The 24,400-nt window shown below is 51.3% G+C and overlaps 1 protein-coding gene across 1 annotated transcript in view; it reads right to left on the bottom strand.

Moving 5' to 3' along the window:
• The window catches only part of LOC149521081 (Fc receptor-like protein 5), a 203,585-nt gene extending 183,799 nt beyond the window's left edge, over positions 1-19,786 (bottom strand). Inside the window, exons 1-5 of the mRNA XM_089774211.1 lie at positions 19,699-19,786; positions 17,417-17,455; positions 15,815-16,108; positions 15,196-15,435; positions 13,869-14,174 (exon numbers count right to left, since the gene is read on the bottom strand). Of these exons, the coding sequence (XP_089630337.1) occupies positions 13,869-14,174; positions 15,196-15,435; positions 15,815-16,108; positions 17,417-17,455; positions 19,699-19,786 (967 nt within the window). The remainder of the gene's footprint in view (positions 1-13,868; positions 14,175-15,195; positions 15,436-15,814; positions 16,109-17,416; positions 17,456-19,698) is intronic.
• Positions 19,787-24,400: the final 4,614 nt, after the last annotated feature.

Below are 24,400 nucleotides of genomic sequence, written 5' to 3'. Positions count from 1 at the left end.
GTGCAGGTAGTTTTCATACACAGCCACCCTCACCTGAAGCTGAAGGTGGTTTGTTGTAAACTGGAAAGAAACAGAACAGTGGGAACAGCTGGCAGAGAGGCTGGAATTGTTTTATGCTCACATTTGCTGAGTAGCCGGCAGCCAAGCTCTCAAACGATGCTCTATTCTCGGGGTGGGCAACCTTTTTTGGCTTGGGGCCACTGACCCACAGAAAAATCTGTCAGCGGCCACACACAAGCAAGAAGTAAAAACACAAAAACAAAACCCTTCACTGATGTGACCCCTCTGAGAAAAACACTTCCCACTTTCCCCTCCAAAGGTGGGGGGGCGGGCGGGAGGGCAGCCAGTAGATTTTGTGTGCTCAAGCCCTGCGGTGGGGCAGTGGGGGTCCTGGAGTGCCAGCACTGGCTCCCAGATGCTGGGGGTAAGGAGGGTGGCTGCCTCTGGCCCCTGGGCCTGAGGTTCCCACCCCTGCTCTATTCCTTCCCTCCTTTCCCCCCGCCCATGCAGGCAGGCTAATCACCTCCTTAAATAAGGAGCAGGTAAGCATGAGAGTTTAAGATTATTCTAAAAACCAGCAGGTAGTGAAAGGCCAATAGACTTTGTAGGAAAGAAAAGAAATGCTGCTTTAGCTATGTCTACAGTGGCGTGTTCTTGTGCCAGAAATATGCAAATGAAGCTAAGCATGGAATATTACTGAGCCTCATGTACATACCTAATGAGCTGCCATTTTTGCAGAAGAGGCTCTTGCGCCGGAAAGAACTGTCTACACTGCCCCTTCTTGCACTAGAAAAACCCTCTTGTACAATGCCGCTACGCTGGTTATTTTCAGGAGTAACGGCATTGCGCAAGAGGGTTGTTCTTACTCAAGAAGAGGTAGTGTAGACAGCTCCTTCTGGCGCAAGAGCCTCTTCTGCAAAAATGGCAGCTCATTAGGTATGCAAATGAGGCTCGGGATATTCCATGCTTAGCCTCATATTTCTGGCCCAAGAACCCATCAGTGTGGACATAGCCTCTGTGTTTGAACCAGAGACACTTGGCATGTTAGGCAAACATGACAACCATCACAATATAGAAACCAGCTGCTAGTGCATATTGGGACCCTTTCTAAAACTTCCTTAGTAGCAGGGCTCCGCAGGGAGAGCTGTGAATAATGGTGTTCCCCAAGGGCCTGTATTGGACTCAGTGCTATTCAGCATACCCGTAAGTGATCTGGGGAAGGGGGTAAGCAGTGAGGTGACAGAATTTGCAGATGATACAAAACTACTCACAATAGTTTAATTCCAGGCACACTGCAAAGAGCTACAAATCAGGGGTGGGCAATAATTTTTTACCATGGGCCACTTCAGAAATGTTTGAAGTGGCCTTGAGCTGCATGGGAAGGGGTGAGGCCTCAACTAGAAGGGGTGGGGCCAGGATACTTCCCTGTTTCCTCACCCACAGACCATGATTGGCCTGGAGGTGGGGGACCATGTGAACTCTTTGCCCCCCAAGAGGTGCCCATGCCCCTGGCAGTGGAAAGAGACTTCATGTGCTCCCCCTTCTGCCTCCAGGCCAATCAGGGCTTGAGGGCAGGGGAGCGTGTGAAGTCTCCTCCCACCACCTAGGGCATGGGCACCTAGGGCAGAGGCGGGCAATAATTTTTGAGGGGGAGCCACTTCACAAATTTCAGAAGTGTCTGCAGGCAGACCCAGAAGGGGCGGGGCCTTGGGCAGAAGGGGCGGTCCATGTGCTTGTGACGTAGTGGGGGTGCCTTGCTAGGGCTGTGGTGACCTCTGCTGTCTGGTCATTATGCAAAGGGAGCTCCAAACCTGTCTGACCAGCTAACCCCCATGGGGAGAAACAAAGGAAGGTGAATGCTGCCCCTGGCTGGGGGGCAGGGCTGGAGGAGAGTTAGTTAGTTTTCTGTCTGGGAGCATGGAGGAAGCAGCCTCAGCAACAGGCTGGGGGGGTTTAGAAGCGGAGACCCCCCCATATCAAGGGGGGCTGAGGCATCCTAGGCCTGCCCTGTAACCAGATTCCTTCTGTGCTGTGCTGTATCCTGGAGAAGCAATAAACCACCTCTATTCTACTGGCTGGTGGAGTCTGTCCGTGCCATTTCGGGGGTGCAAGAGTCGGGGGAACCGCAATGCACCATCACAGTGCTGTAAAAAGTTGCCAATATGTTTTTAAACAACAAAGTAATTACATTTTAATAATAATTAACTGCATACAGCATTGTCCAAAGATTATCGTAGAAGGCAACACTTGTAACATTTGTAATAATAATGCTAACATTTTGAGAACACTTGTCACATTTGTAATAACAACAACACTAAACTTTTAGTTACACCAGTGGTGGTCAGTATCCAACCCGTGGAGCAGACACAGTTCACCAGGATTAGTCCCAGCAGGCCTACTGTGATTCATTTACATGCACCTCCACTGGTACAGCTGCTTGAATCTCCCATTCACCGTGGAGCACCGTCTCCAGCCAATGGGCACTGTATGAATTGGGACACCACCTCCTACAGCTCACAAGGGTTAGGAGTGGTGATCCACAGACAACAGGAGCTTTAAATGGCCATACCTGCAGGGGCACAGGTTAATAAGCACTAGCAGAAGCCACATCCGACTTATTGCCCACATGAATTTAATGCAACTTATGTTCAATAAATGTAAGTGTTGAAGAAAAAGTGCAACTCAGTGTGAAGAAGAAAGTCTATGTGTTGCTGATGTTGCAGTGCAGAGCACTACTGCAAGGTGGCCATCACTGATAGAAGATCTGTCCTTAGATTTATTGAATTTCATCACAGAAAATGTCTGCTCAGGGATGTAAGTTGGTCCAAACAAGAGAAGCATCTTTGGGGCATGAGCCTTGCCCTTTGGAAAGCTTTGTTCATTGAGAAATGCGCACAATTCCAGAAGTGGTGTTGATTTGAATTTCTCCGCAAGCAAAGCATCATTCTGCAAGTCAATAAGCTCCATTTGGGGGTCACTTGGGGTACGTCTAGACTACAGATTCTATCGACAAAACCTCTGTTAACAAAGAGCGTCTACACTACATCCAGTTCTGTTGACAAAGTAAACTGCTTTGTCGATATGAGAGTGTAGACACAAAGGACAGTGCAGATGCAATAAAGCCTTTTGTTGACAGAACTCTGTCAACAAAAAGCATTATTCCTTGTAGAATGAGGTTTACCGCCATCGACAAAACTGCTGAATTCTGTCAACGTTCTGTCGACAGAACTCAGTGGCAGTGTAGACACAGGTATAGTTTTGTTGACAAAAGTGGACTTTTGTCGACAAAACCCTGTAGTCTAGACACACCCTTGGAGCATTGTCTGTCACAGGTGTGAGAGGACATTCTTTACAAAGAGCTTCTAACCTGTTGCCTGGCAGCTGCCTGGGAGGCACAAGCCCTTTAATAGAAGCAGGTGAGGCTCACACCTCTGGGCAGCTCCCAGGCTACTGGCCAGTGGGGCAGAGCTGTGAGCCCTATCAATTGCTTCTGTTCAAAGGGCTTGCACCTGTGGGTGACTGCCAGGCAATGCACCCCCCAGCAGGCACAGGCCCTTTAAATAGAAGCCATTGAAAGGGCTCAGCTGTCTGGCCTCCTAACAACTCATTAGAGGCTGGGGGAGTTGTGAGCCCTGTTAAGTGCTTTTACTGAAGGGCTGGTGCCTTCCCTGAGCCTGTCAGGCAACCGGTTGCCTAGCAGCTGGGGAACACAAGTGCCCTTTAAATAGACCCAGCTGAAAGGGCTCAGCTCCCCCGCCCCCCTCTAGTGCATTGCCTCAGGCACAGGATCCCTTGGAGCTGTTTCTATTTAAAGGGCACCTTGCCTAGCAGCTGCGGGGAAGGCACAAGCCCTTTAAATAGAAACAGCTGAAAAGACTGGGAGGGGGGGTGTCCTAGTGGCCACTCCATCCATAGTAATCACAGCTTACCGTAAATGTGAGATAGTATCCATTCAGTGTGCATGCTACCTTTCAAAAATTCAGATTGCTTTTTTGATGCACTTTTGCTTTATAGATGCTCTCTTTTGGAAGAAGTTTTTTTTCCAGAAGATCTCTTCCAGAAAAGCTTCTTCTGAAAGAAGCCTGCAGTCTTGACATAGCCTTTTAGTCTTAATTTTTATTAAGAAAACAAATATGACATATTTGTTAAAGCATCCTTGGTTGCTAGGTGTTACAAATAAACTTAAAAAAATTGTTCCCCTGGGATTCCGTTTCAGTTACAGTGTACATGGGGGGTTAGCATAGAGGAATTTAGCCAACCTATAAGAAAAAAACCCAGAGAAAATAACCTGATTACATCTAACTAAACATTCCCTGCTCCTTACATCTCCTTTGTTCCAGGGTTCAGTCTTTCCTTAGGCATGACTATCATTGCAAAATCCAAGCCTTTATTCCTGGTTCTTTCATCTTCCTCTCCCCAGCTCCTGCTCTGAACTCACACACAAAGGAGACTGACGCAGACAAAACTGGTTTAAAAATCTTGCTTTTCCCATTGGCTCTCCTGGCTCAGTGCCAACATTTCCTGTATAACCACTGTTCTGGGTTTAACCTTTTACAGAACATTCAGTTAACTCGGTGCTGGGATTTCTAAAAGACAAAGGGAGTTTTCCTCCCATCCACCACAAATTACAAGGTGCTGGTAGGATAAATATTCTGACAACAGTGACTTTGGTGTGTGCTTGGCCACATGCTATACAAGGGGCATTGAGGTATAAAGGATTAAGGATATAGATGCTTGGAGGATGAGGGGACTATGCAGAGGAATGTAGAGAGGGTTTATCCTCCTTATTCAGCTGCCTTCTGCTAGGTTTTGTTACCACCTCACTGTACAGCACATGCTCCTCTTCAGCAGGCTGGGCTTTGTTTTTCAATGGGGATCTGTGAGCATTCAAGGCCGAGAACTCTACGAGTGCATAGGTGACATCTGAGTCCTGGTGGGGGAGAAAAAAGACACAGTGAGGGGAAGGGGTGCATGCACCCTAAATTATTGGATGATGGGGCAGAGACATCAGTGATAACAAGGCTGGAGGAGGACGGGATTAAAATGATCTTTTATAAAAGTAGAGGATTGCTCAGAGATCAGTCAGGTATCTAAAAGGGTGTCAGAAGGGGGAGGAAGAAAAATTGTTCTCCTTGGCCTCTGAGGACAGGACAAGAAGCAATGGGCTTAAACTGCAGCAAGGGAGGTTTATATTGGACATTAGGAAAAACTTCCTACCTGTCAGGGTGGTTAAACACTGGAATAATGGAGGTTGTGAAATCTCCATCTCTGGAGATATTTTAGAGCAGGTTAGATAGACACCTATCTGGGATGGTCTAGACAGTACTGAGTCCTGCCATGAGGGCAGGGCACTGGACTCAATGACCTCTCAAGGTCCCTTCCAGTCCTAGTGTTCTATGATTCTATGATTCTATGAATGCAGGGACTTGTGAGCTGTTCCATGGAAGAAGGAAAAATTAAAGGCAACTGACCGCAAGTAGCTGTAACTGGTACAGCAGCAGCACTGCAGAAAAAGAGTTTCAGAGCAGCACAAATGGCATTTGAGGCAACAGGACTGTCGTCTGTTAGAGAATCAAGTTAATGATCCCTCCCTATTCGAGAGTGGGGAGGCCTAGGCTGGAGAAACATGTCCAGGTCTGGGTATCACACTGGAAGAAAGATGTGAACAAACTGCAAAGAGTCCAGATGAAAGCAACAAAAAGAACAGATATTTAGATAATGTGACCTATGCAGAAAGGTTGAATGAGTGGGACATGTTTAGTCAGAAGACAAGAAAGCTGAGGACTTGATAATTGTCTTCTAATACAATGTTATAAACGGGACTGTGATCAATTGTCCTCCATGTCCAATAAACATAGGACAAGATGCAATGGACTTAATCTGTGCCGAGGGAGGTTTAGGCAAGATCTTAAGAAAAAAGTTTTTAACTCTAAGGGTTGCTTAGATCTGGAACAGGCGACCTAGGGATGCTGGGGAATCACCATCATTGGAGATTTAAGAGATGAACTGGACAAACATGGGTTGGGATGGGCTAGGCTTAAGGAATCCTGGGTCAGCAGAGTAGCAGGACTAGATGGTTTCTTGAGGTCCCTTCCAGCCCTACATTGGTGTGATTCAGTGCAGTTTTGGGGCGATGGGGACAGGTCCAGCTCTCCTGCCTGAACAAACCCTGGGCAGCATCCTTTGTGACTGTTCTCTGGCTGCCCCACCCCAGACAGGCAGCTGCATTTCAGGACTGGGCACAAAATCGAGGTCTATGAACCCATTCATGGTACCTGCTTTTCTCCAGCACCTGTGGATCGCTCATTTGATCGCTTATTGTCATGACTGGGATCCACGTCCCTGGTGTGCGCTCTGGGCTGAGGTCCCTCAGGGCTCTTCAAAGGCTTCAGATCTAAAACAGAACCAGAGAAGAATGGAGCTGATGTGAGAAGTAGCATGAGGTTGGCCAGAAAGCAACTGACAGCAAAGAACATGAATTGGAATGGATTAGAGGGTTATTTATACAGGATGCTGATAAATGCTCACTGCAATTGATAAAATACTAGTAATTACCAATATTTAGAGGCAATATTCGTTATAACAGAGATATGCTCTAATCCAGGGCTGGGCAATCATTTCTGATGGGGGCCACTCCATGAATTTGGTCCTCTGCCATGATAGTAATGGAGGAAGTGCAGGCTCTGGGATGGAGGTTGGGTGAAGGAGGCAGTTGGGACCTGTTGCACTGGATTGGTGTGGAAGGGTTTGGATTCTGACCTAAGGCATGAGGGGATTTTGATCTGGGGCAAAGGGATATGGGTGCAGGAGGGGGGCAGAGGGTTTGGGTATGTAGAATGGGAGCTGGAACTGAGCAGGGCTGAGCAGGGCTGCCTGCCCTCCTGGCTCCTAATACATGTTAAATGCAGAAATGCAGTGGGGGTAGGGCCCAGACTTGATACAAGCCAGCACTGAGCTGGGCTTCTGGCCAGTCTGCTAAAAAAATTGCTGACAAGTGGGGGGAGGGACTGCATGTAGTCTAGCATTAACCTACAAGCTTTTGCTTATCAGTTAATCAGTTAATTGATGGCACTATTACATCCCTAACTAGATCCAGCGGCTTGGCAGTCCAGATCCGGCCCATGGGCTGTACTTTGCACAGGCCTGATCTAATCAGTGTAGCTACAAATTATTGAGGGTATGTCTACACTACCCTCCTAGTTTGAACTAGAGGGGTAATATATGCATACCGCACTTGCAAATGAAGCCCGGGATTTGAATTTCCCGGGCTTCATTTGCATAAGCAGGGAGCTGCCATTTTTAAAACCCCGCTGGTTCGAACCCTGTGCAGCGCGGCTACACGGGGCACGAACTAGGTAGTTTGAACTAGGATTCCTAGTTCGAACTACCGTTACTCCTCGTGAAATGAGGAGTAACGGTAGTTCGAACTAGGAAGCCTAGTTTGAACTACCTAGTTCGTGCCCCGTGTAGCCGCGCTGCACAGGGTTCGAACCAGCGGGGTTTTAAAAATGGCGGCTCCCCGCTTATGCAAATGAAGCCCGGGAAATTCAAATCCCGGGCTTCATTTGCAAGTGCGGTATGCCTACATTACCCCGCTAGTTCGAACTAGGAGGGTAGTGTAGACATACCCTGAGTTCTGTATTCATTAATGTCTATGTCATTTAAGGCTAATTGTGGACACTGAGGGTACGTCTAAACTACATGCCTCCGTCGACGGAGGCATGTAGATTAGCCAGATCGGCAGAGGGAAATGAAGCCGCGATTAAAATAATCACGGCTTCATTTAAATTTAAATGGCTGCCCCGCTCTGCCGATCAGCTGTTTGTTGGCAGATCGGGGCAGTCTGGACACGCCGCGCCGACAAAGAAGCCTTTCTTGATCGGCACAGGTATGCCTCGTAAAACCAGGTTTACCTGTGCCGATCAAGAAAGGCTTCTTTGTTGGCACGTCGCGTCCAGACTGCCCCGATCTGCCGACAAACAGCTGATCGGCAGAGCGGGGCAGCCATTTAAATTTAAATGAAGCCGCGATTATTTTAATCGCGGCTTCATTTCCCTCTGCTGATCTGGCTAATCTACATGCCTCCGTCGACGGAGGCATGTAGTTTAGATGTACCCTGACAGTCCCAGTGCTGAGGAACTGGTCAGGGGTCATTGGCTTTTTGAGTCACATTGAAATCAAACCTAAGAAAGGGGTTTCCTTTCTTTTACAGCAGCACATGAGGGATGAATTTTAAGGTGTGTGCTAGAAGAGAGGAAAGGTACCAGCACTTCTCCAGTCTCAGAGGGCTTGTAGGTTTCCCTTTCTCTTCTCTGGACACTGCTGTGAAAGGACGGATCAACTGTCTCTAATCAAAGTTCCTCTGGGTTGGTTCTGTGACATCATGTGTGATTGACGCCAAACACGCACCAATCTGTGACTGGAAACACTCTCATTTTTACAGCTCGATTCTCTCTCTGTACCTGCACTTCCCACTCAGAGGTGAATATCTCGTTTTGCAAGGATACCTTGCGTTTGGTTTCCATGCCCACACCATGGTATGGTGATTTGTGGCTGTTAATAGTTTAACTACACAATCGTTTCAGGCTACACCATATTGAGAGAGCAGATGGGAGATCACAACGTCAGCTCAGCTCCTGTCACTCACTTCTTGTCTTCCTCCAGCACCAGCAGAGCAGAGCAGCCAGGGCTCCAAGCAGGAGCAGGGCACCGCCTGCTGTCAGCAGAATATCTCGGGTATCGAGTGAGTCTGTTTACACAGCAGGAAGAGAAAAGGGAGGGAAGGGGACGTGAGAACAGCCAGGCAGCCCTGGGACAAGGGCGGGACCCACAGACCAGTCCACTAGTACAACAATTTGCTGAGCCAGCCCTTCACTGACATGTTCTGTCTGTACCAGCCGGCTCCTCGTTCTAAGGCTGGAAAGGGAGATCCAGTAGTTATGGGCCTGGTCTAGGGCACTGGCCATGGGGGTTTAATTCTCTGCTCCTGGGGGGCTTGTTCTGTCCTTGCCTCCCTTCCCCATCTCTACAAAGGGGACCGAGGGGCTCAGTCTGCTCCTGACACACTGAGGAGACCAGACACCTGGGCCATGAAATTGTCATCGCTTGAACAGGGAGGGCATGTGACAGACTTGTCATCACCCCTTTGTCTTCTATCTGCATGCGGCATCTCTTGCCCCACTGGACCTCCCTCTCCCAACAGAGCCCCTGAGTATGGTTCTCCTCCCTTGGGAGCAGCACAGGGGGCTGAAGGAGGAATTAGAGACATCTCACCTGACATGGTGATGTTCACAGGCAGGCTCCTGGGGGACGGGACCCACCTTCCACTCATGTTCCTCTCGTACCCGCAGGTGAATTCAACCGTGTTATTAGGACCAGCCCTGAGGATGCTGGTCACAGAGTTGTTCACAGAGCCAGTGCTGGGCTCTGTTGCATTGATCTCAGACCCTGCATCCCCAGGAACAATCTCAACTCCGTCCTTGTAGAAATGAAACCTCTGCTCACCGGTGTCCCCTGGGGCCGTGCAGGTGAGGAGCAGGGGGAGCCCTTCACTCACTGATCCAGAGGGGGGATCCACAGTCAGTGCCGGCTGGGGAGGGGGATCTGTGGGGAGCAGGAAAGGGGAGGAGTCAGCAGGGACAGGGCAGAGGACAAAGTGGGGAAGGGGCCCAGAATTCAATGTACTCAGGGCTGACTCATGCTCTGTCTCCGGAGCCTCTTGCTCCACCTCAGGACTCTGAGGGTCTCGGCACAGCAATGAGTGAGAGCTGGGGGTATGTCTACACTACAGCGCTAATTCGAACTAATGCGTCTAGAACTAAAAACTAGTTCGAAGTAGCGTTTTGCTAATTCGAACTAGCATGTCCACACTGAGTGGACCCTGAAGCGGGGTTAAGGCTGGCTGGAAGCAGTGCCGGCAGGGCATCAGAGGAGGACTTAGAGCGTGGAGATGCTGTCTCAGGCTAGCCGAGGGCTGCGCTTAAAGGGTCCCGACCCCCACCCCGGACAGACAGTTCTCAGGGGTTCCCCGCTTGCAAAGCAGTCCTGGCTTGGAGTGCCCGGAGTACCCACACTGGGCACATCACAGCACTCAGCCATCAGCCCAGCTGCACTTGCCACAGGCTGCCATCTGGGGAGAGGGGGCAATTGGGGGGCTGCAGGAGAGCTTCCACCCCCAGAAGCCCGCAGAGCCAGCCCAGTCCTCCCCATCGGGGGCTCGTGCCCCATTCCTCCCTCACCTCCTTCCACTTACCCTTCCCTAGCCCCTTTTCTTGATGTACAAAATAAAGGACAATTGTGTTCAAAAATGGAATCTGTCTTTATTGAACAAAACTGGGGGAGACTGGGAAAAGGAGGTGGGAGAGGGGAAGAGAGAGGCAGGGAGAGGGGAGGGCAACTAAAATGATCAGGGGTTGGGAACAGGTCCCATATGAAGAGAGGCTAAAGAGACTGGGACTTTTCAGCTTAGAAAAGAGGAGATGGAGGGGGGACAGGATAGAGGTCTCTAAAAGCAGGAGTTGGGTGGAGAGGGTGCATACAGAAAAGTTCTTCATTAGTTCCCATAATAGAAGGACTAAAGGACACCAAAGGAAAGGAATGGGTAGCAGGCTTCAAACTAGTAACAGAAAGCTATTCTTCACAAAGCAAAGAGTCAACCTGTGGAACTCCTTGCTGCAGGAGGCTGTGAAGGCTAGAACTAGAACAGAGTTTAAAGGGAAGTGAGATCAATTCATGGAGGCTGGGTCCATGGAGTGGTATTAGCCAGGGGGTAGGAGTGGTGTCCCTGCCCAAGGTTTGTGGAAGGCTGGAGAGGGATGGCACGAGACAAATGGCTTGGTCACTGTCTTTGGTCCATCCCCTCCAGGGTTCCTAGGGTTGGCCGCTGTCGGCAGACAGGCTACTGGGCTAGATGGACCTTTGGTCTGACCCAGGACAGCCATTGTAATCTCAGGGCTCAGGGTCAGGGGTCTCAGTGGACCCCCTTGATTTTCATGCACACCTGCTCCTGGGTGGCCAGGCTGGCAGCTATCCTGCCCTAGCTGGCCACTTTCCTGTGCCTAGTGCGGAGATCGTGGACGAGGTCCATGATGTCCGCACTAGCCCAGGTGGGTGCCCGCCTCTTGCGGTCCCGGGCAAGCTCCCGGGAGCCGCCAGCCTGGTCCCAGGAAGAGGAGGAGGGCTGGGGGGCATCGGGTGGGTGGCTCAATCCGTGCCAGGTGCAGGGTCTGCTGGTTGGGTGCTGGCAGGCTTGCACCTGGCATGGGCACCGTAGCCAGCCCGTGCCCCTTTAAGGGGCCCGGGGCCGGGAGGGGGGCAGAAGAGTTTCTCTGGTGGTGCCCAGAGTGGCCACCAGGGAAACCTGGGGAGGGCTAGCCTCCCACTAGTTCAGATTAAGGGGCTACACAGCCCTTAATTCGAACTAGTAAATTCAAACTAGGCTTAATCCTCGTGGAATGAGGATTACCTAGTTCGAACTAAGCGCTCCGTTAGTTCGAATTAAATTCGAACTAACGGAGCACTAGTGTAGCGCCTATCAAAGTTAGTTCGAACTAATGGACGTTAATTCGAACTGACTTTGTAGTGTAGACATACCCATACAGTGAGGGGCTGGGATGTGAGGTCAGAAGTTGCCATGGACACTGGGACATGAATCACTTTCCCTCCATTGCTAAGGCCTCAGGCCCCACCTGCCATCAGGTAGGGCCCAGGGAATCTGGGGTCCTGCCCTCTCAGGCCAGACAGGCTGGGATCTGGGTGCTGCTGGGATCCAGCTGCCCCAGAGGGGAGATAGTCAAGGCAGGGATGCCCAGTGTGTGTCCAGGCACATGGAGATGGGTTGCTCAGAGCCCCCGGCTTGGTGGGGTTTGTGTCACAGGGAGGTGCATGGCTCAGATACCCTCTCTCTCTGATGTTGAATGATCCCCTAGCTGAGATGCCTCCTGTGCCACCATGTTGGTTCCTACAGCTCTGTGACTGGGGCAGCCCAGTGTGCGGAGAACAGGCTCTGGGGAGGTACCTGCGGCTCAGGGATATGGAGGCAGCCATGGGGGTAGGTTTAGCATCACATACAGAAGGTCACGCCCTGTACAGATCTCTGGAAGGACGTGGTGGGGGGGCAGATTGTACCAGGCAAAATTCATCTCAGGTATTAGAGTGGAGAGAGATTTCTCCAGGGGAAACTCCCTGCACCCTAGCCCTGCCCCATGCCCACGTGCTACCCAGTGGGAGAGGGACCTCACAACTGGGATTTCCAGAGCACGTCCCAGGTTGGGGGGTCTCTGTCCCAGCTGTGAGCACCAGCTGGCCAGTCCCCTAGGCTGGGGATCTCGCTAGAGACAAACCTACTTTGGGAGAAGAAGTCAAATGCAATGGGGTTTTCTTTCCTGCATTCCAAGCACTCAGGGTAGCAACTTCCCCACTGCACACATGGGCCATAGGGACCCGGCTGGGCAGTCCTGGCACAGGATCAGGGTGACATCAGAACCTGTCCTGTCCTAGCAACATAGTCATGTATGCAGTGGCAGGGATGGGGGCTCATGAGATAGCGCTGCAAGCTCCCCTACAGCCATGCCCAGGGCTGTGAGCTTTCCCCACAGCAGTGCCCGCTCTATGACAGACATAACTGATCAGTGGGGAGCCTCTTCCTGAGGTCGGGATACTCCAATGTTCCACCAGCACCCCTCCTCCGGTGTTTCAGGGCCTGACATGGTGTTGAAACCTTTTGTGTTGGACATAATATTTTACTTTTTAAAAAATGAAGCCTGATCAACCAGTCCCCATCCGGCTGCAGTGTCATAACATTCCTGCACCCCCCCGCCCCCATGCACCAACCCTGAACTCATCATACACCTGAACCCCCTGCCCTGAGCCCTCATACCCCCACATCCCTAGTCTCCACACCCCAACTTGTGCCCTCAGTCTATCATACCCCAGTCTCCTGCCCTGAGCCCCTTGTACACTCCAACCTAGACTCCTGAATCCCCACATGCCCTGCCCCTGCCATAGGACTGACAGAAGACAGCCTGAATGCCTGCCTGGAGCTGGATTTGACCAGTTATGATGTAAACTTCAAAGAACTTTGTGAAAAGATGCAGCAGGAGAAGTCCCATTAAACAAAGTCTGTGAGTACAATGGTTCATTTCTGCTATGATTAATCATTATGTCAATTATCAATAACATTTAGATGTATATTTTCAGTCATGTAAATGGGCATAATTATTTACTGGCTCTTTGTTGACCTCTTGTTCTGAATTTTGATGTTGTTTGGCTCCTTGGTTTGAAAAGATTGCCGACCCCGATCTAGACCATCCCTGGCAGGTGTCTGTCTAACCTGCTCTGAAATATCTCCAGAGATGGAGATTCTGCAATCTCCCTAAGCAACTTATTCCAGTGTTTAACCACCCAGACAGGACGTTTTTCTAACATCAAGCTTAAGCCTCCCTTGCAGCAATTTAAGCTCATCACTTCTTGCCCTAACATCAGAGGCTGAAGAGAATAGTTTTTCTCCCACCTCCTTGTGACACCCTATTTGGTACCTGAGAGCTGCCATCATGTCTCCTCTTTTCCAGAGTAAACAAACCCAGTTCTTTCAGTCTTGCCTCATAGCTCATGTTTTCTAGCCCTTTAATCCTTTTTGTTGCTCTTCTCTGGACTATCTCCCATTTGCCCACCTATTTCCTTAAATACGGCACCAGACCTGGGCACTGCACTGCACTTGAGTCCTGGTCCGATCTCTCCAGGGGAGCTGGAGACAGGGATGGAAAGTGACCCAGGGGGTATTCCTGTCAGGAGCTGTGGAGTCTCACCCCATTCACAGAGCAGACACCCGGCCACAGGGCCAGCAAAGAGCAGCAGACCGGGGGTCTCACCTGTCACTGCGATGCGGATGCGCTGGCTCCTCTCTGATTTGAACTCTCGTCCATTCACACAGTGCCAGTATTCACAGCTGTACGCACCAGCGGCCGACATGTTAACTTTCGACAGCTGGATCGAAGCTGTAGAATGAGACGGAACTTGGGGGAATTCCTGGGGCTGGATTGTCTCTCCATTTCGGAAGAACCGGATCCTGGCCAGGTTATACACTCCAGGAGCTGAGCATCTCAGGGTCACATTTTCCCCAGCGATGTAGACAAGCTGCGGTGGGGACATGGTGAGCTCAGGAGCGGGGAGGGAGTCTGGAAAAAACAAGGGGTTCAGAGAGAAGACGGTTCCTACATGGGAGGCTGGTGATGTAGAAGCAGAGGAAGAACTAGTGAAGAGCAGGAGAGCGATCCTGGGCACAGACCCCAGCCAGCCACAGCCCCATGCCAGGAACCATGTCCCTGCTGGGCCAGGAAAATCCTGAGGAGCAGAGATCTCCCTGTTGGGAACCCAGAGGGACCAGCCTCCTCTGCTGGGTACCTGAGGGGGAAGCTCCTGCCCAGGCCAGCTCAGCCTGCAGGAGGTGGGAGGTAGGTTTTTAGCAGCTGGGTCCGGGGTATCAGGGAGCTGCATCCAGCAGGCACAGACCAGGCTGCCCTGCATTAAGGGCAGGTGGTAGTGACATGCCACAGAGCTGTGGATACCTCCCTGGATAGTGTCACTCCAGCTGGACTCTGCTCCATTGACTCTAGTGGGGCTACAGCTCCGTAACTGTAGCTGAGATCTGCCCCACTGATGACATGGGTCCGTGCTCCCTGTAAGCTGGGCACTCATGCGGCCACTCGGGAGAGATTCCAGTGCCGCCCAGCTGATTAGCTGAGGGCCACAGCTAGTTTGTTTTTGTGCTGATGGTTCACATCTGCACACGCCTCAGCGCACATACAATTATTCTGCACATGGAGGAAAAAAATCCTCACATGGATGGAAATGAACAGAGAGAACATTTATCCTGGACCGTTGTTGCCACCACTAGGGGTGGGCAACAGGTAACAGGACAGTGACCCGTCCTGCACCCGACGGAAATCATGACTGAGCAGTCCCGGCAGCTGCAGTGTTATAGAATTTCTGAGCATGCCCTGGATGAACACCTCAAGCCCTAGTGCTGTGAACTTCCCTGCAGCAGTGCCCAGCTCTGAGGATCAACTGGGCACCCATCTGGACCCTATAGAGGCTCTGAGAGGGAGGGAGTAGCCCTCACCAGAGAAACGGGGAGACTGTGGTATTGGGGTGGGCTTCAGAATCCCACTCGTCAAACATCAGGAAACAGGGGCTCACCTGTGACTGCGATGGAGACGGAGCTGCTGTTCCCAGAGAAGATCTCTCCATTGGTTTCCTGTCTCCAGTACGCACAGGTGTAGGTCACCACACTCCCCTTCTCAACTGTGAGCTTAATCTGGGCCCTTGTATTAGTGAGTGAGACTGCAGTGGCATCCTCCTGCCATTTTTGATCGGAGAATCCGTGTCCTGAATCCTGCACCTGCCCAGGAGACGTGCATGTGAGGGTGACCCAGTTCCCTGGCAAATATGCAGAGAGTGTGGGGGCCGGCAGGAGAGCTAGAACAGAGGCATAAAAATATAAGGATTCCAGCTTGTTCCCATCACCCCACAGGCTCACACACTGATCCTGCTGACTCGAAGTTTTTAGCAGCTGAGGCTGGGGGTGTCCAGCTGCCCTGCCCTAAGGGCAGGTGGTGGCAATGTGCGTCAGAGCTGGGAATACCCCAGATAGTGTCACATACACTAGCTGGGCTCTGCTCCAGTGACTGTAGAGGGGCTACAGCTCCTTACATGCAGTAGAGACGTGCCCACTGACTATGTGGGCAGTAGAGGATCATGGTCCATGCTCCCTGTAAGCTGGGCATTCGTGTGGCCAAACTGCAGGAAACAGGCTCACCTGTTATGGCGATGGAGATGGAGCTGCTGTTCCTAGAGATCTCGCCATTGGATTCCCGTCTCCAGTACACACAGGTGTAGGACCCAATATTTCCCTTCTCAACTGTGAGCTTAATCTGGACACTTGTCTTAGTGGGTGAGACTGCAGTGGCATCCTGCTGCCCTTTCTGATAGAAGAATCTGTATCCTGAAGTCTGCACCTTCTCAGGAGCCTGGCATGTGAGAGTGACCCAGTTCCCTGGGAGATACTCTGTGAGATTGGGAAATGAAGAGAGCGCAGGGGCCGGCAGGAGAGCTAGAACAGAGACATAAGAATATAAGAATTCCACCATGTCCCCGTCTGCCCATGGTCTGCTGCCCCCTTCCCCACCCCCGTACCTGGTGCAGGAGCTCTGTGCATGGGACCCAGCCTGTGCTGAGGGGCAATTCAGGGACAAGGAAGCAGCCCAGGAGGGAATCTGCTTTTCCCATTGTGGGATCAGGAGCAGAGCTGGGGCAGGAAGGGTCCTTTAAATGCCGCAGGAACCCCAGAATCCTCCCCTCCAGGCTGGGGGCAGTGAGGTGCACAGACAGGACTGAAGTGGGGGCAGGATTATTGATGAAAATTCAGTCTCAGCTTCCCCCATTCCATCAGGGTGTTCATCCCACAACCCCCTGCCAGGGCCACAGGGCAGAACCCGTCTGCCGGGCTCCAGACCTGCCTGGCACTAACTAGACGACAGAGTCATCCTGTGGCGCCTTGGAGACCAACCAATAGAGACACACAGAGAGTGTCATGCGCTTGGGTGGGCAAACCCACGGCCCCAGTGGGCAGAGGAGCAGAGAGAGCAGAGTCCCTGTGCACCTGAGGAAGCGGGTTGTGCCCACAGAGGCTCATGGTGCCATCTCGCTAGATTGGTCAGTGTCTGCTCTGCCACAGGGCCCCTCGGGTTCTAGTTACAGACTCACACGGTGACCCCACTGACTAGAGGACATGGAGGTGAAAGAGAAGTGAGGGGGGTTGGCTGGATGTGGGGAAGGAAGGGAGGGGGGAGTTTTCCACTTGCCACCTCTCCTCTGGGGTCTCTGCAGAACCTACTTTTAATGCATCACTGGGTGGTCCTGGGTCAGTGCCCCGGCCCAGAGCCCTTCAAGGGAGCCCAACTCTGGTGTAGAGAGACCCCCCCACCTCCACACACAGCCCCACAGTGACAGGCCCTGCCCAGGGGCCCAGTGTCACAGTGAGATGGGAGCTCAGTCTCCATGGCCCGTCCAGCCCTCGCTCTCTCTGCTGAGGCTGCCAGTGAAGGGTTGGGTAGCACCCCTGGGACTTGGAGCAGCTTCTCCCCTATGGCCTGGGCTGGGACCCTCCAAAGGGATTTCCCCACAATCAGCCATCAACACAAATTGCTCTTCCACTCCCATGGACATGGCTCTGGACTGGAGCTGCTGCAGCTGGACAGGTTTCACCTGATGCACCCATGACATGGGGCACCCAGGGACCTCCCCCCCGTCCTGGCAATTCCCAACACCCAATGGAAGAGGAGGGGGATCCCCAAACCCACTGCCCAAGAACTTCCCACCCCACCGTGAACATCTCAGCAAGGCCAGGAGGCATCGTTACCTGCAGGGGACACCGGGCTGAGGACACTCTGGAGCGAAGCTGGAAGGGAAGAGCAGAGAGGGGGTGAGAGCTCACAGAGGGGACAGGGGTGCAGAGGGGGATGTGGGGCAGGGCTGGGAGAGTCTCCAGACAGATGGGGGCTCAGGGCAGGGGGCGGATGCAGGTCACTTACCCAGCAGGGGCAGGAGCAGAGGCAGCACCATGCTGAGCTGGTCACTCTGGGCTGGGAGCTGGGTTCTCAGCTCAGCCTCTGGCCCCATGTGAGTGCAGGGAGGGGGATGGGCCCCTCCCCTGTGACGCAGGCAGGGGAAGTCACAGCCTCAGTTGCACACAGCGCTCAGCCGTTGGACCAGCAGCTGCAACTCGCCTTAGGCGGAGCTGAGAGCAGCTGCCCACTTCCCGCCACCTCCTCCCCCAGCCTTGCAATGGGCTTTGCAATGTCACCCAGTGCCGGGGGGAGGGAGGGCAAGGAGCTGCCCCCAGGGGTCGGATCTTCCACAAGTGGCCCAAGGTCTCAGCTGGTGCATTGGAACCTCCCTTGCGTTACACTGATTTACACCCATTGGCAGCTGGCCCCATTGACTCCAATGTAGCCATGGCCCATTGACCCCCACTGGGATCAGCCCCATTGACTCCAGTGGAGCTACGGCCCATTGACCCAGGCAGCCTGGGGGTGAGGCTTAAGCTAACGTTTGGAGTTTCTGCTCCTTCCCAGGCAGCGCTGTGCAGTCAGGGAGTGACGGGGCCGGGTGGGTTCCAATCCCCACACTCAGTCCCCAAGTGATGGTGAGATGTTCTGTACCCCAAAGCAACCCCCGGAACCCCCATGTTTGCCAGGGTTTAATAGGGCTCCCCCCCCTCCCCAGTGCCTCCTGTCTGTCACATTGAGAATTATCTCTTTCATCAGCAGGGCATCCCCCTCTGCAGGGATGAGCAACCTCTCTTGGGGTGGGTCTGTTGACCCCCAAGCAAGTGGATATTGTGTGCTCCAGCCTCATGGTGGGATAGTGGGGGGAGAGTGCCGGGAGGGGGGGCTGAAGAGCCAGCACAGGGTTCCCAATGCTGGGAGGAGGGGACCCTGAGCTTTGGTAGCTGGATCCAGGCAGGCCAAGGGGTACGAGTTCCTGCCCTTCTGGGTGGTGGCTCACCTGTTGTCTCACTGAGCTCTCGCCATGCTCCGTTCTGCTCCCATGTCCCTCCCCAGATCATGGCAGCCCCCCGAGGACACTGCCTGCTGCTGTGCCCACCACTCTGCTCCCTCACCCCTTTCTGGGGGTGTCAGCAGCCCTCAGCCTCACCTGCCACTGTGGCCAACTGCAGCCCCAGTCTAGCCCCTCCCCTCTGGGGCAGCCACAGTCTGTCCAGGCCACAGGCCAATGGTGGGTAGAGGTGGTACAAGGGGAAAGGACCCAGGCCCACACACTCACTACTCTGGGTTCCCGCCCAGAGACTCTGCCATCAGCCTCATCCCACCCTCACTCTCCATTCACTGCCGCCTCTTCCTGGGGCCACTTCCCCTGTGACCCTTGCACCTCATTAGACCTTGTATCGTGACCAGCAGCCTGGCAGGTGTCAGGCCGGAGTGTCCCTCCCCTTAGCCCCCTGAGCCTGCCTGGCATTCTCCACGGCGCTTCTCTGGGAACCCTCCAGCACCTTCCTGACCTGCACCCAACTGCCCTCTGCTCTGATACGCAGATCCTTATAGCCAGGGCTGTCCCAGCCACCTGCCCTCTGATTGGCTCCTTCTAAACTTTCTCTCCTCATTGGCCAGGGATCTGTGGTGATGGAATGATGGCAGGTTTGGTTCAAAGTTGCCTATAAGGGATCATTTTAAAAATCCTCCCCTGCCAAGTGCTCAGACATGGCTGGACTGTGTGTGCTGCCTTGTGTCTGACGGGATCAGCCCTGACTCTGTGCCCACATTTCAGTCTGTTTGCTCCTGGCATGACACCCACAGCGAAGTTCACATCCAGTCCCACCAGCACCATGTGGTCAAACCTTTCGGGGGGTGGCCTATTAGGAAACACAGCAGGCCTTGGAGGATTCAGACCCCATCTGATGGCATTTCCTGTGAGCGTTTTAGCTCAAATTACTCCTGCTATGACAGACCAAAGCCCACAGGGGATGTGACCCACTCATGTGACACTGGACTCCATCCTGTGCCTCTGCTTTCCCACGACCTGCCCTGGGGAGTTGTCTGGGACAGCGACGTTCTCGACACACAGGAGCAGCTATGAAAAGAGGAGGTAACATCACTACATGGCCTCACTACTACAACTCACCACCTGGAAACAACTGAGGAACAACGACTGGGCTGGGGAATTTGTCAAACTGCCTGTGCTCTGTGCTCATGAACAGGGGCTGGTCCATTGCACTCTCTTCATTGAGGGAGGACAAAGTGGGTGAAAAACTTGGGCCTTGTTTACACTGGCATATTTTGTGACCAAAAACTGCCTTTCATTGACAAAATAGTGAGTGTACACACCCTACTTTTGTTGGGAAAAACACCCATCTTTGGTAACAAAAAACTTCCATCCCCGTGAAAGTCCTGTCTTTTCCCCTCCCTTTATTGTCAACAAATGGACAGTTTGTTTTAATTAGAGAACTAGCTTCTGCTAGTATCCAACGATGACTGCCCTGATGGCTGCTTAATGTTTTGTGATCTCTGCTGCCCTGCAGGCGTGCACGTGCATTGATCCTGCTTCAAGGAGCAGCACGGGGTGAACAGGCCACCTTCTGCCTGTTTGAAACATGGGTCATCACTTCCTCTCCACAGTGGCTTGATTCCTTATTGATCTTAACAAGATCATGGCAGTTGCCTTCTCACTGTCCACTCGGCTTTATTTGTAACAAAGCCCTCGGCAGACCTGGTTCCCCTTTGCTCCAATAAAGACTTTAACACAGGACAGCCATGACTCCACCTGCGGAGTTTTAGTTTTATGCCTCAATGGAACAGATACATGTAAGATACCAAATGGCTACTGACATTTTTGCAGTATTAATTTTCTCTTGATTTGATTTCATATTAAATAAAGAAATAAAGTCAGGTACATTGTTCATTATCCCTTGTTTTAATATTTTTCTCCTATAACATTTTAAAAATAAATACACCTCAGCTATTTGTTAGTAACTGGCAGGTTCCATGGTGGCACCCAGCTGAACCAGCACACATGGCCTCAATTTTGGGTCACAAGACAAAACTCACTGCGCTCATGGATGGAAAATCTTAGAGGGACACTGCTGGCCTCCCTGCTTCTTTTGTATTCAAGCCCTCAGCAACCCCAGCACCTCTGTCTTGCCCTTCAGCTGGTAAGACAGACTGCTTTCCATCTGTGGGCTTGACACTTATTCTCCCCAGGGGTGTCATAACCAGTGCAGTGGGAGTTGTCAAAGGTACCTCAAGAGGCAGATGGTGCATGCACATTGCTGCAGCCATGTATGGGGTGTCATTACACAAAGGCCAGGTGTGATGCTCCAAAGTGAATCCCAGGTAGGCAAGCCTCTGTGTTTCAGTCTCTTTCTTCTCTCAGTCGCTCTGTGACACCTGCCACCCAAGTGACATTCACCTGGATGTTTTCTTCCTTTTGTTAATAAAATCATCATTGTCAGGCCGTGCTCTGAGCTCTGGGACCTAGAAGGCAGGCGGTTCTGGGTGCACCTGCTTAAGATGGCAAAGCCAGCCATTCAGAACAGTTACAGGGGTTGTCCAGAGGGAGGGTTAAAGAGCTTGAGGGTTTCCTGGGATCCCAAAGGGGGTCGTTGCATTTGGGTGGGAGGAGTGATACCAGTGTTAGGCCAGGGAATCTGTGACCTTGAGGAGTTTGAACACAAACCTGTAGTTGAGAGTAATTTTAAAGTCTCATGTGGGCCCCCAATTTCTGCATTTGCAGTGCCCAAGTGGGGAACAGCCTTCACAGTGACCTGGCCCCACAGTGTGCTCCTCTGGGAAAATCGGCCACAGACATGGGAAAATAAACACTTTGCACAATGCTGCGGATCCCGAACACAGAACAGTCAAGTGCTCTCACTGACAGACAATCCGGCTGAGAGGTTTCTCACAGACAAAATAGGATCTAGAAGCTTGAGGAGTGAGACTGTGGGGAGGGGAGTTTGAACATTGGCCTGCTAAACCCAAGATTGTGAGCTCAGTCCCTAAGGGATCTGGGGCAAATCTTTCAGGGATGGTACTTGGTCCTGCCATAAGAGCAGGGGACTGGACTCAGTCACCTCTCAAGGTCCCTTCCAGTTCCATGAGATAGGTATATATCTCCATATATTCTATACTGACCTGGCCTAGGGCAGGGACTAGAAATTTTCTCCCGCTGACACTGGGCCCAGGAGCTCCAGTTCACATTCTGTTTGAGCAAGATGATGAGAAACCAAAAGTAAAACCAAACCTGGACTGAAGCCAAGCGCAAGGGAGTGTCAGAGGGGGAGCCCTGTTAAACTGTAATGTTAAAAACACAACTAGTCCTGTAGCACCTTACAGACTATCATAGCTATATTTATCCAGGGCAAACCCACTTCCTCAGATGAGAGTGGGAAAAAAGGGGGGAACCTTCCAATTTATAACAGAAAAAGAAGGGAGGGGGAAGATAAAAGGTTCTGTCCATTGCAGTGCCAGTGCTAATGAGGCTAGCTGAGTGGGTTGCAAGTGTCCCATATGTAGTGTTTGGTGTCATTTGGATGTTGAATATAAAGGCCCATCCAGTTTATTCAGTACAAGGAAGTGGTTATTCTGGAATAAATGTAGCAATGAAATGGTGTATGTGTGTGTGTGGGGGGGTGGGGGGGGGAGGGACATTGGTAGCCAGTATCAGCCTTGAAAGTACCCTGTGTCCAGGCTCCCATTCAGTGCGGTGCCAAGAGATGTGACTCCAGTGTCAGGCCTGGCTGTGGGTGAGGAATTCAGACTGAGAATCGGGTGCTCTCACTACACGCTCACGCTAAATTCTCTGGGGCTTTCACTCGGGAACATCAGGGCCTATTTCCAGGGCTGGGTTGCCGGCAGGGTGAACATACAATCCAGATAATCAGGCAGGTCCCAACAAGGAACCATCCTTGGGGAAAGATGCCATTTGCCCGCTGTGATACACTCAAGGTTGAGCCTGCGAGGGCGGGAGCAAGGCAAGTCATGCAAAGTGTTGAGGAGCCAGTGGGATGGGTGAGCTCCCTCGGCACTGTGGAGAAAAGCAACGACCAGTCACGCACCTCCTGAGATCCTCACCAAGGCTACCAAAAGAAACATTTCAAACCATCACCCACAGAAGAGATGCCCAAAATCTGAATACATTAGATGCATCCTCCATTAAATTAACTGAAGAAAGCTCGAAGTTATGCCTGCAGCCACCAACCAAATACAAAAACCCCTGGAAAGCCAGGAAAAAACACTTGGGAAATTCTCCCTGTGGGGACTCCCAACCTCATTAGCTCTCCCTTAGGAAAGTGCTTGAAAACAAAATGTAATTTCTTAATAATAGTCCTTCAGTCTCACACGTCCGCACAGAACCTCCTGCTTTTTGTTTTTCTTAGGAAACAGGAATCTCTTCATAATCTTAAGAAAGTTAATGTTATTAATAAAACAAAGAAAGTCATAGTTGGTAAAGCTCTTGGGTGCTAGGTGTTACACGACAGTGACAACAACAAAGAATAAAACACAAAGAATTACTTCCCTGTGTTTCAGTTTCAGTTTTCAAGGGGATTTAACGCAGAGGAGTTTAACCAAATAAAAAACCAAAGAAAATAACCTGATCACTTCTAACTAAACATTTCCTGTTCGACTTATATCTGTTGTTCCAACGTTTATGTTTCTTTCCTTACACATGGCTATTGCTGGGAAATCCAGGCCTTATTCCTCTTCAGACCATTTTCTCTCCAGTTCCTACTTCACTCACACCCCAAGGAAACTTAAAAAAGCAAAACTTGATTTATTTGAAAAAAAAATTCCTCTCTTCCCGTAAAAGCTCCTGGCTCGCTGCCAAGTTTTCCACGATATCTACTGTTCTCGGTTTAGTTACTGAATGCTGAGATTTCTAGAAAAGGATAGTACCCAACCTGGGACTAGGGATAATGGTCACTGACAACAAAAATCACATCAAATATTGGTTGCTTCCAAGCCCAAGACAGCAGCTACTTGCCCCAGATCAGTTGGTTCCCTAGAACCTGCACCAAAGACAACACCCATAGCCAGTGCTGTGAGAAACTTTTAAAAGGTTTATTAACTGGTAAAATGGAATAAGCGAGTTATCTGCAGGTTAACACCAGCAAAGAGATACACACCACGGAATTCCCATCGGAATCTGAAGAGTGACACAGCTGTAGTGATCTGTCTATTCAAAGGGGATTTGTAGGCAGACCCACAAGGCAGCCTTGGGGATCTCTGGTTTCAGTTCAGAGTCTCTGGCTCTTCAGAGTTCAAACAGCCAAAACCAGGTTCTCCTTGTCAGGGATTTTTATTCCCTCCCTCCAGCGATCAGGAGAATGGGACCAGTTCACATGCTCTTCTCTAGTCCATCGGTCTGGGGAGTTAACAGAAAAGTTTTCTGTGCTCTGATGTTCCATAGATTGTTTGTCTGATGTCTAGGGTGTTTAGCTGGGCAGGAAATAAACTCTCCTGTGGTAAACTCGTATTTCACACTTGGTCACGCTTCTCTCCAGACTGCGTAGGTGTTTACAGTTACAGAGCAAACATGCACATTAGCAGTGAGATTTCTGCAGGCAGCAACTTGAAAATATTGTACAGAGTTTAAACATTGAAGACACTCTTATCAATGTAATATCTCTGTCAAGCAAAACTAACCCCCAGGTGGCCAGATCTAGGCTCCAGTTGTGAGGTTGTCAGTTCACAGCAAATGCCGGCAGCGGGGGCAAGAGCTAGCCTCAGAGCAGCACACAAGCCATGTGGTTTGCTTAATCTGCCAGCTCACTTCATCCACATAAACTCATAAATGCACATTCCCTTGTCTAGAGCCATCTTGTTTACCA

Source organism: Pelodiscus sinensis, chromosome 30 (assembly GCF_052426305.1).
Source record: "Pelodiscus sinensis isolate ZL-2025 chromosome 30, ASM5242630v1, whole genome shotgun sequence".
NCBI lineage: Eukaryota > Metazoa > Chordata > Testudines > Trionychidae > Pelodiscus > Pelodiscus sinensis.
The sequence above is the reverse complement of the archived record's forward strand: the minus strand, read 5'-3'. Positions and strand labels throughout refer to the sequence as shown.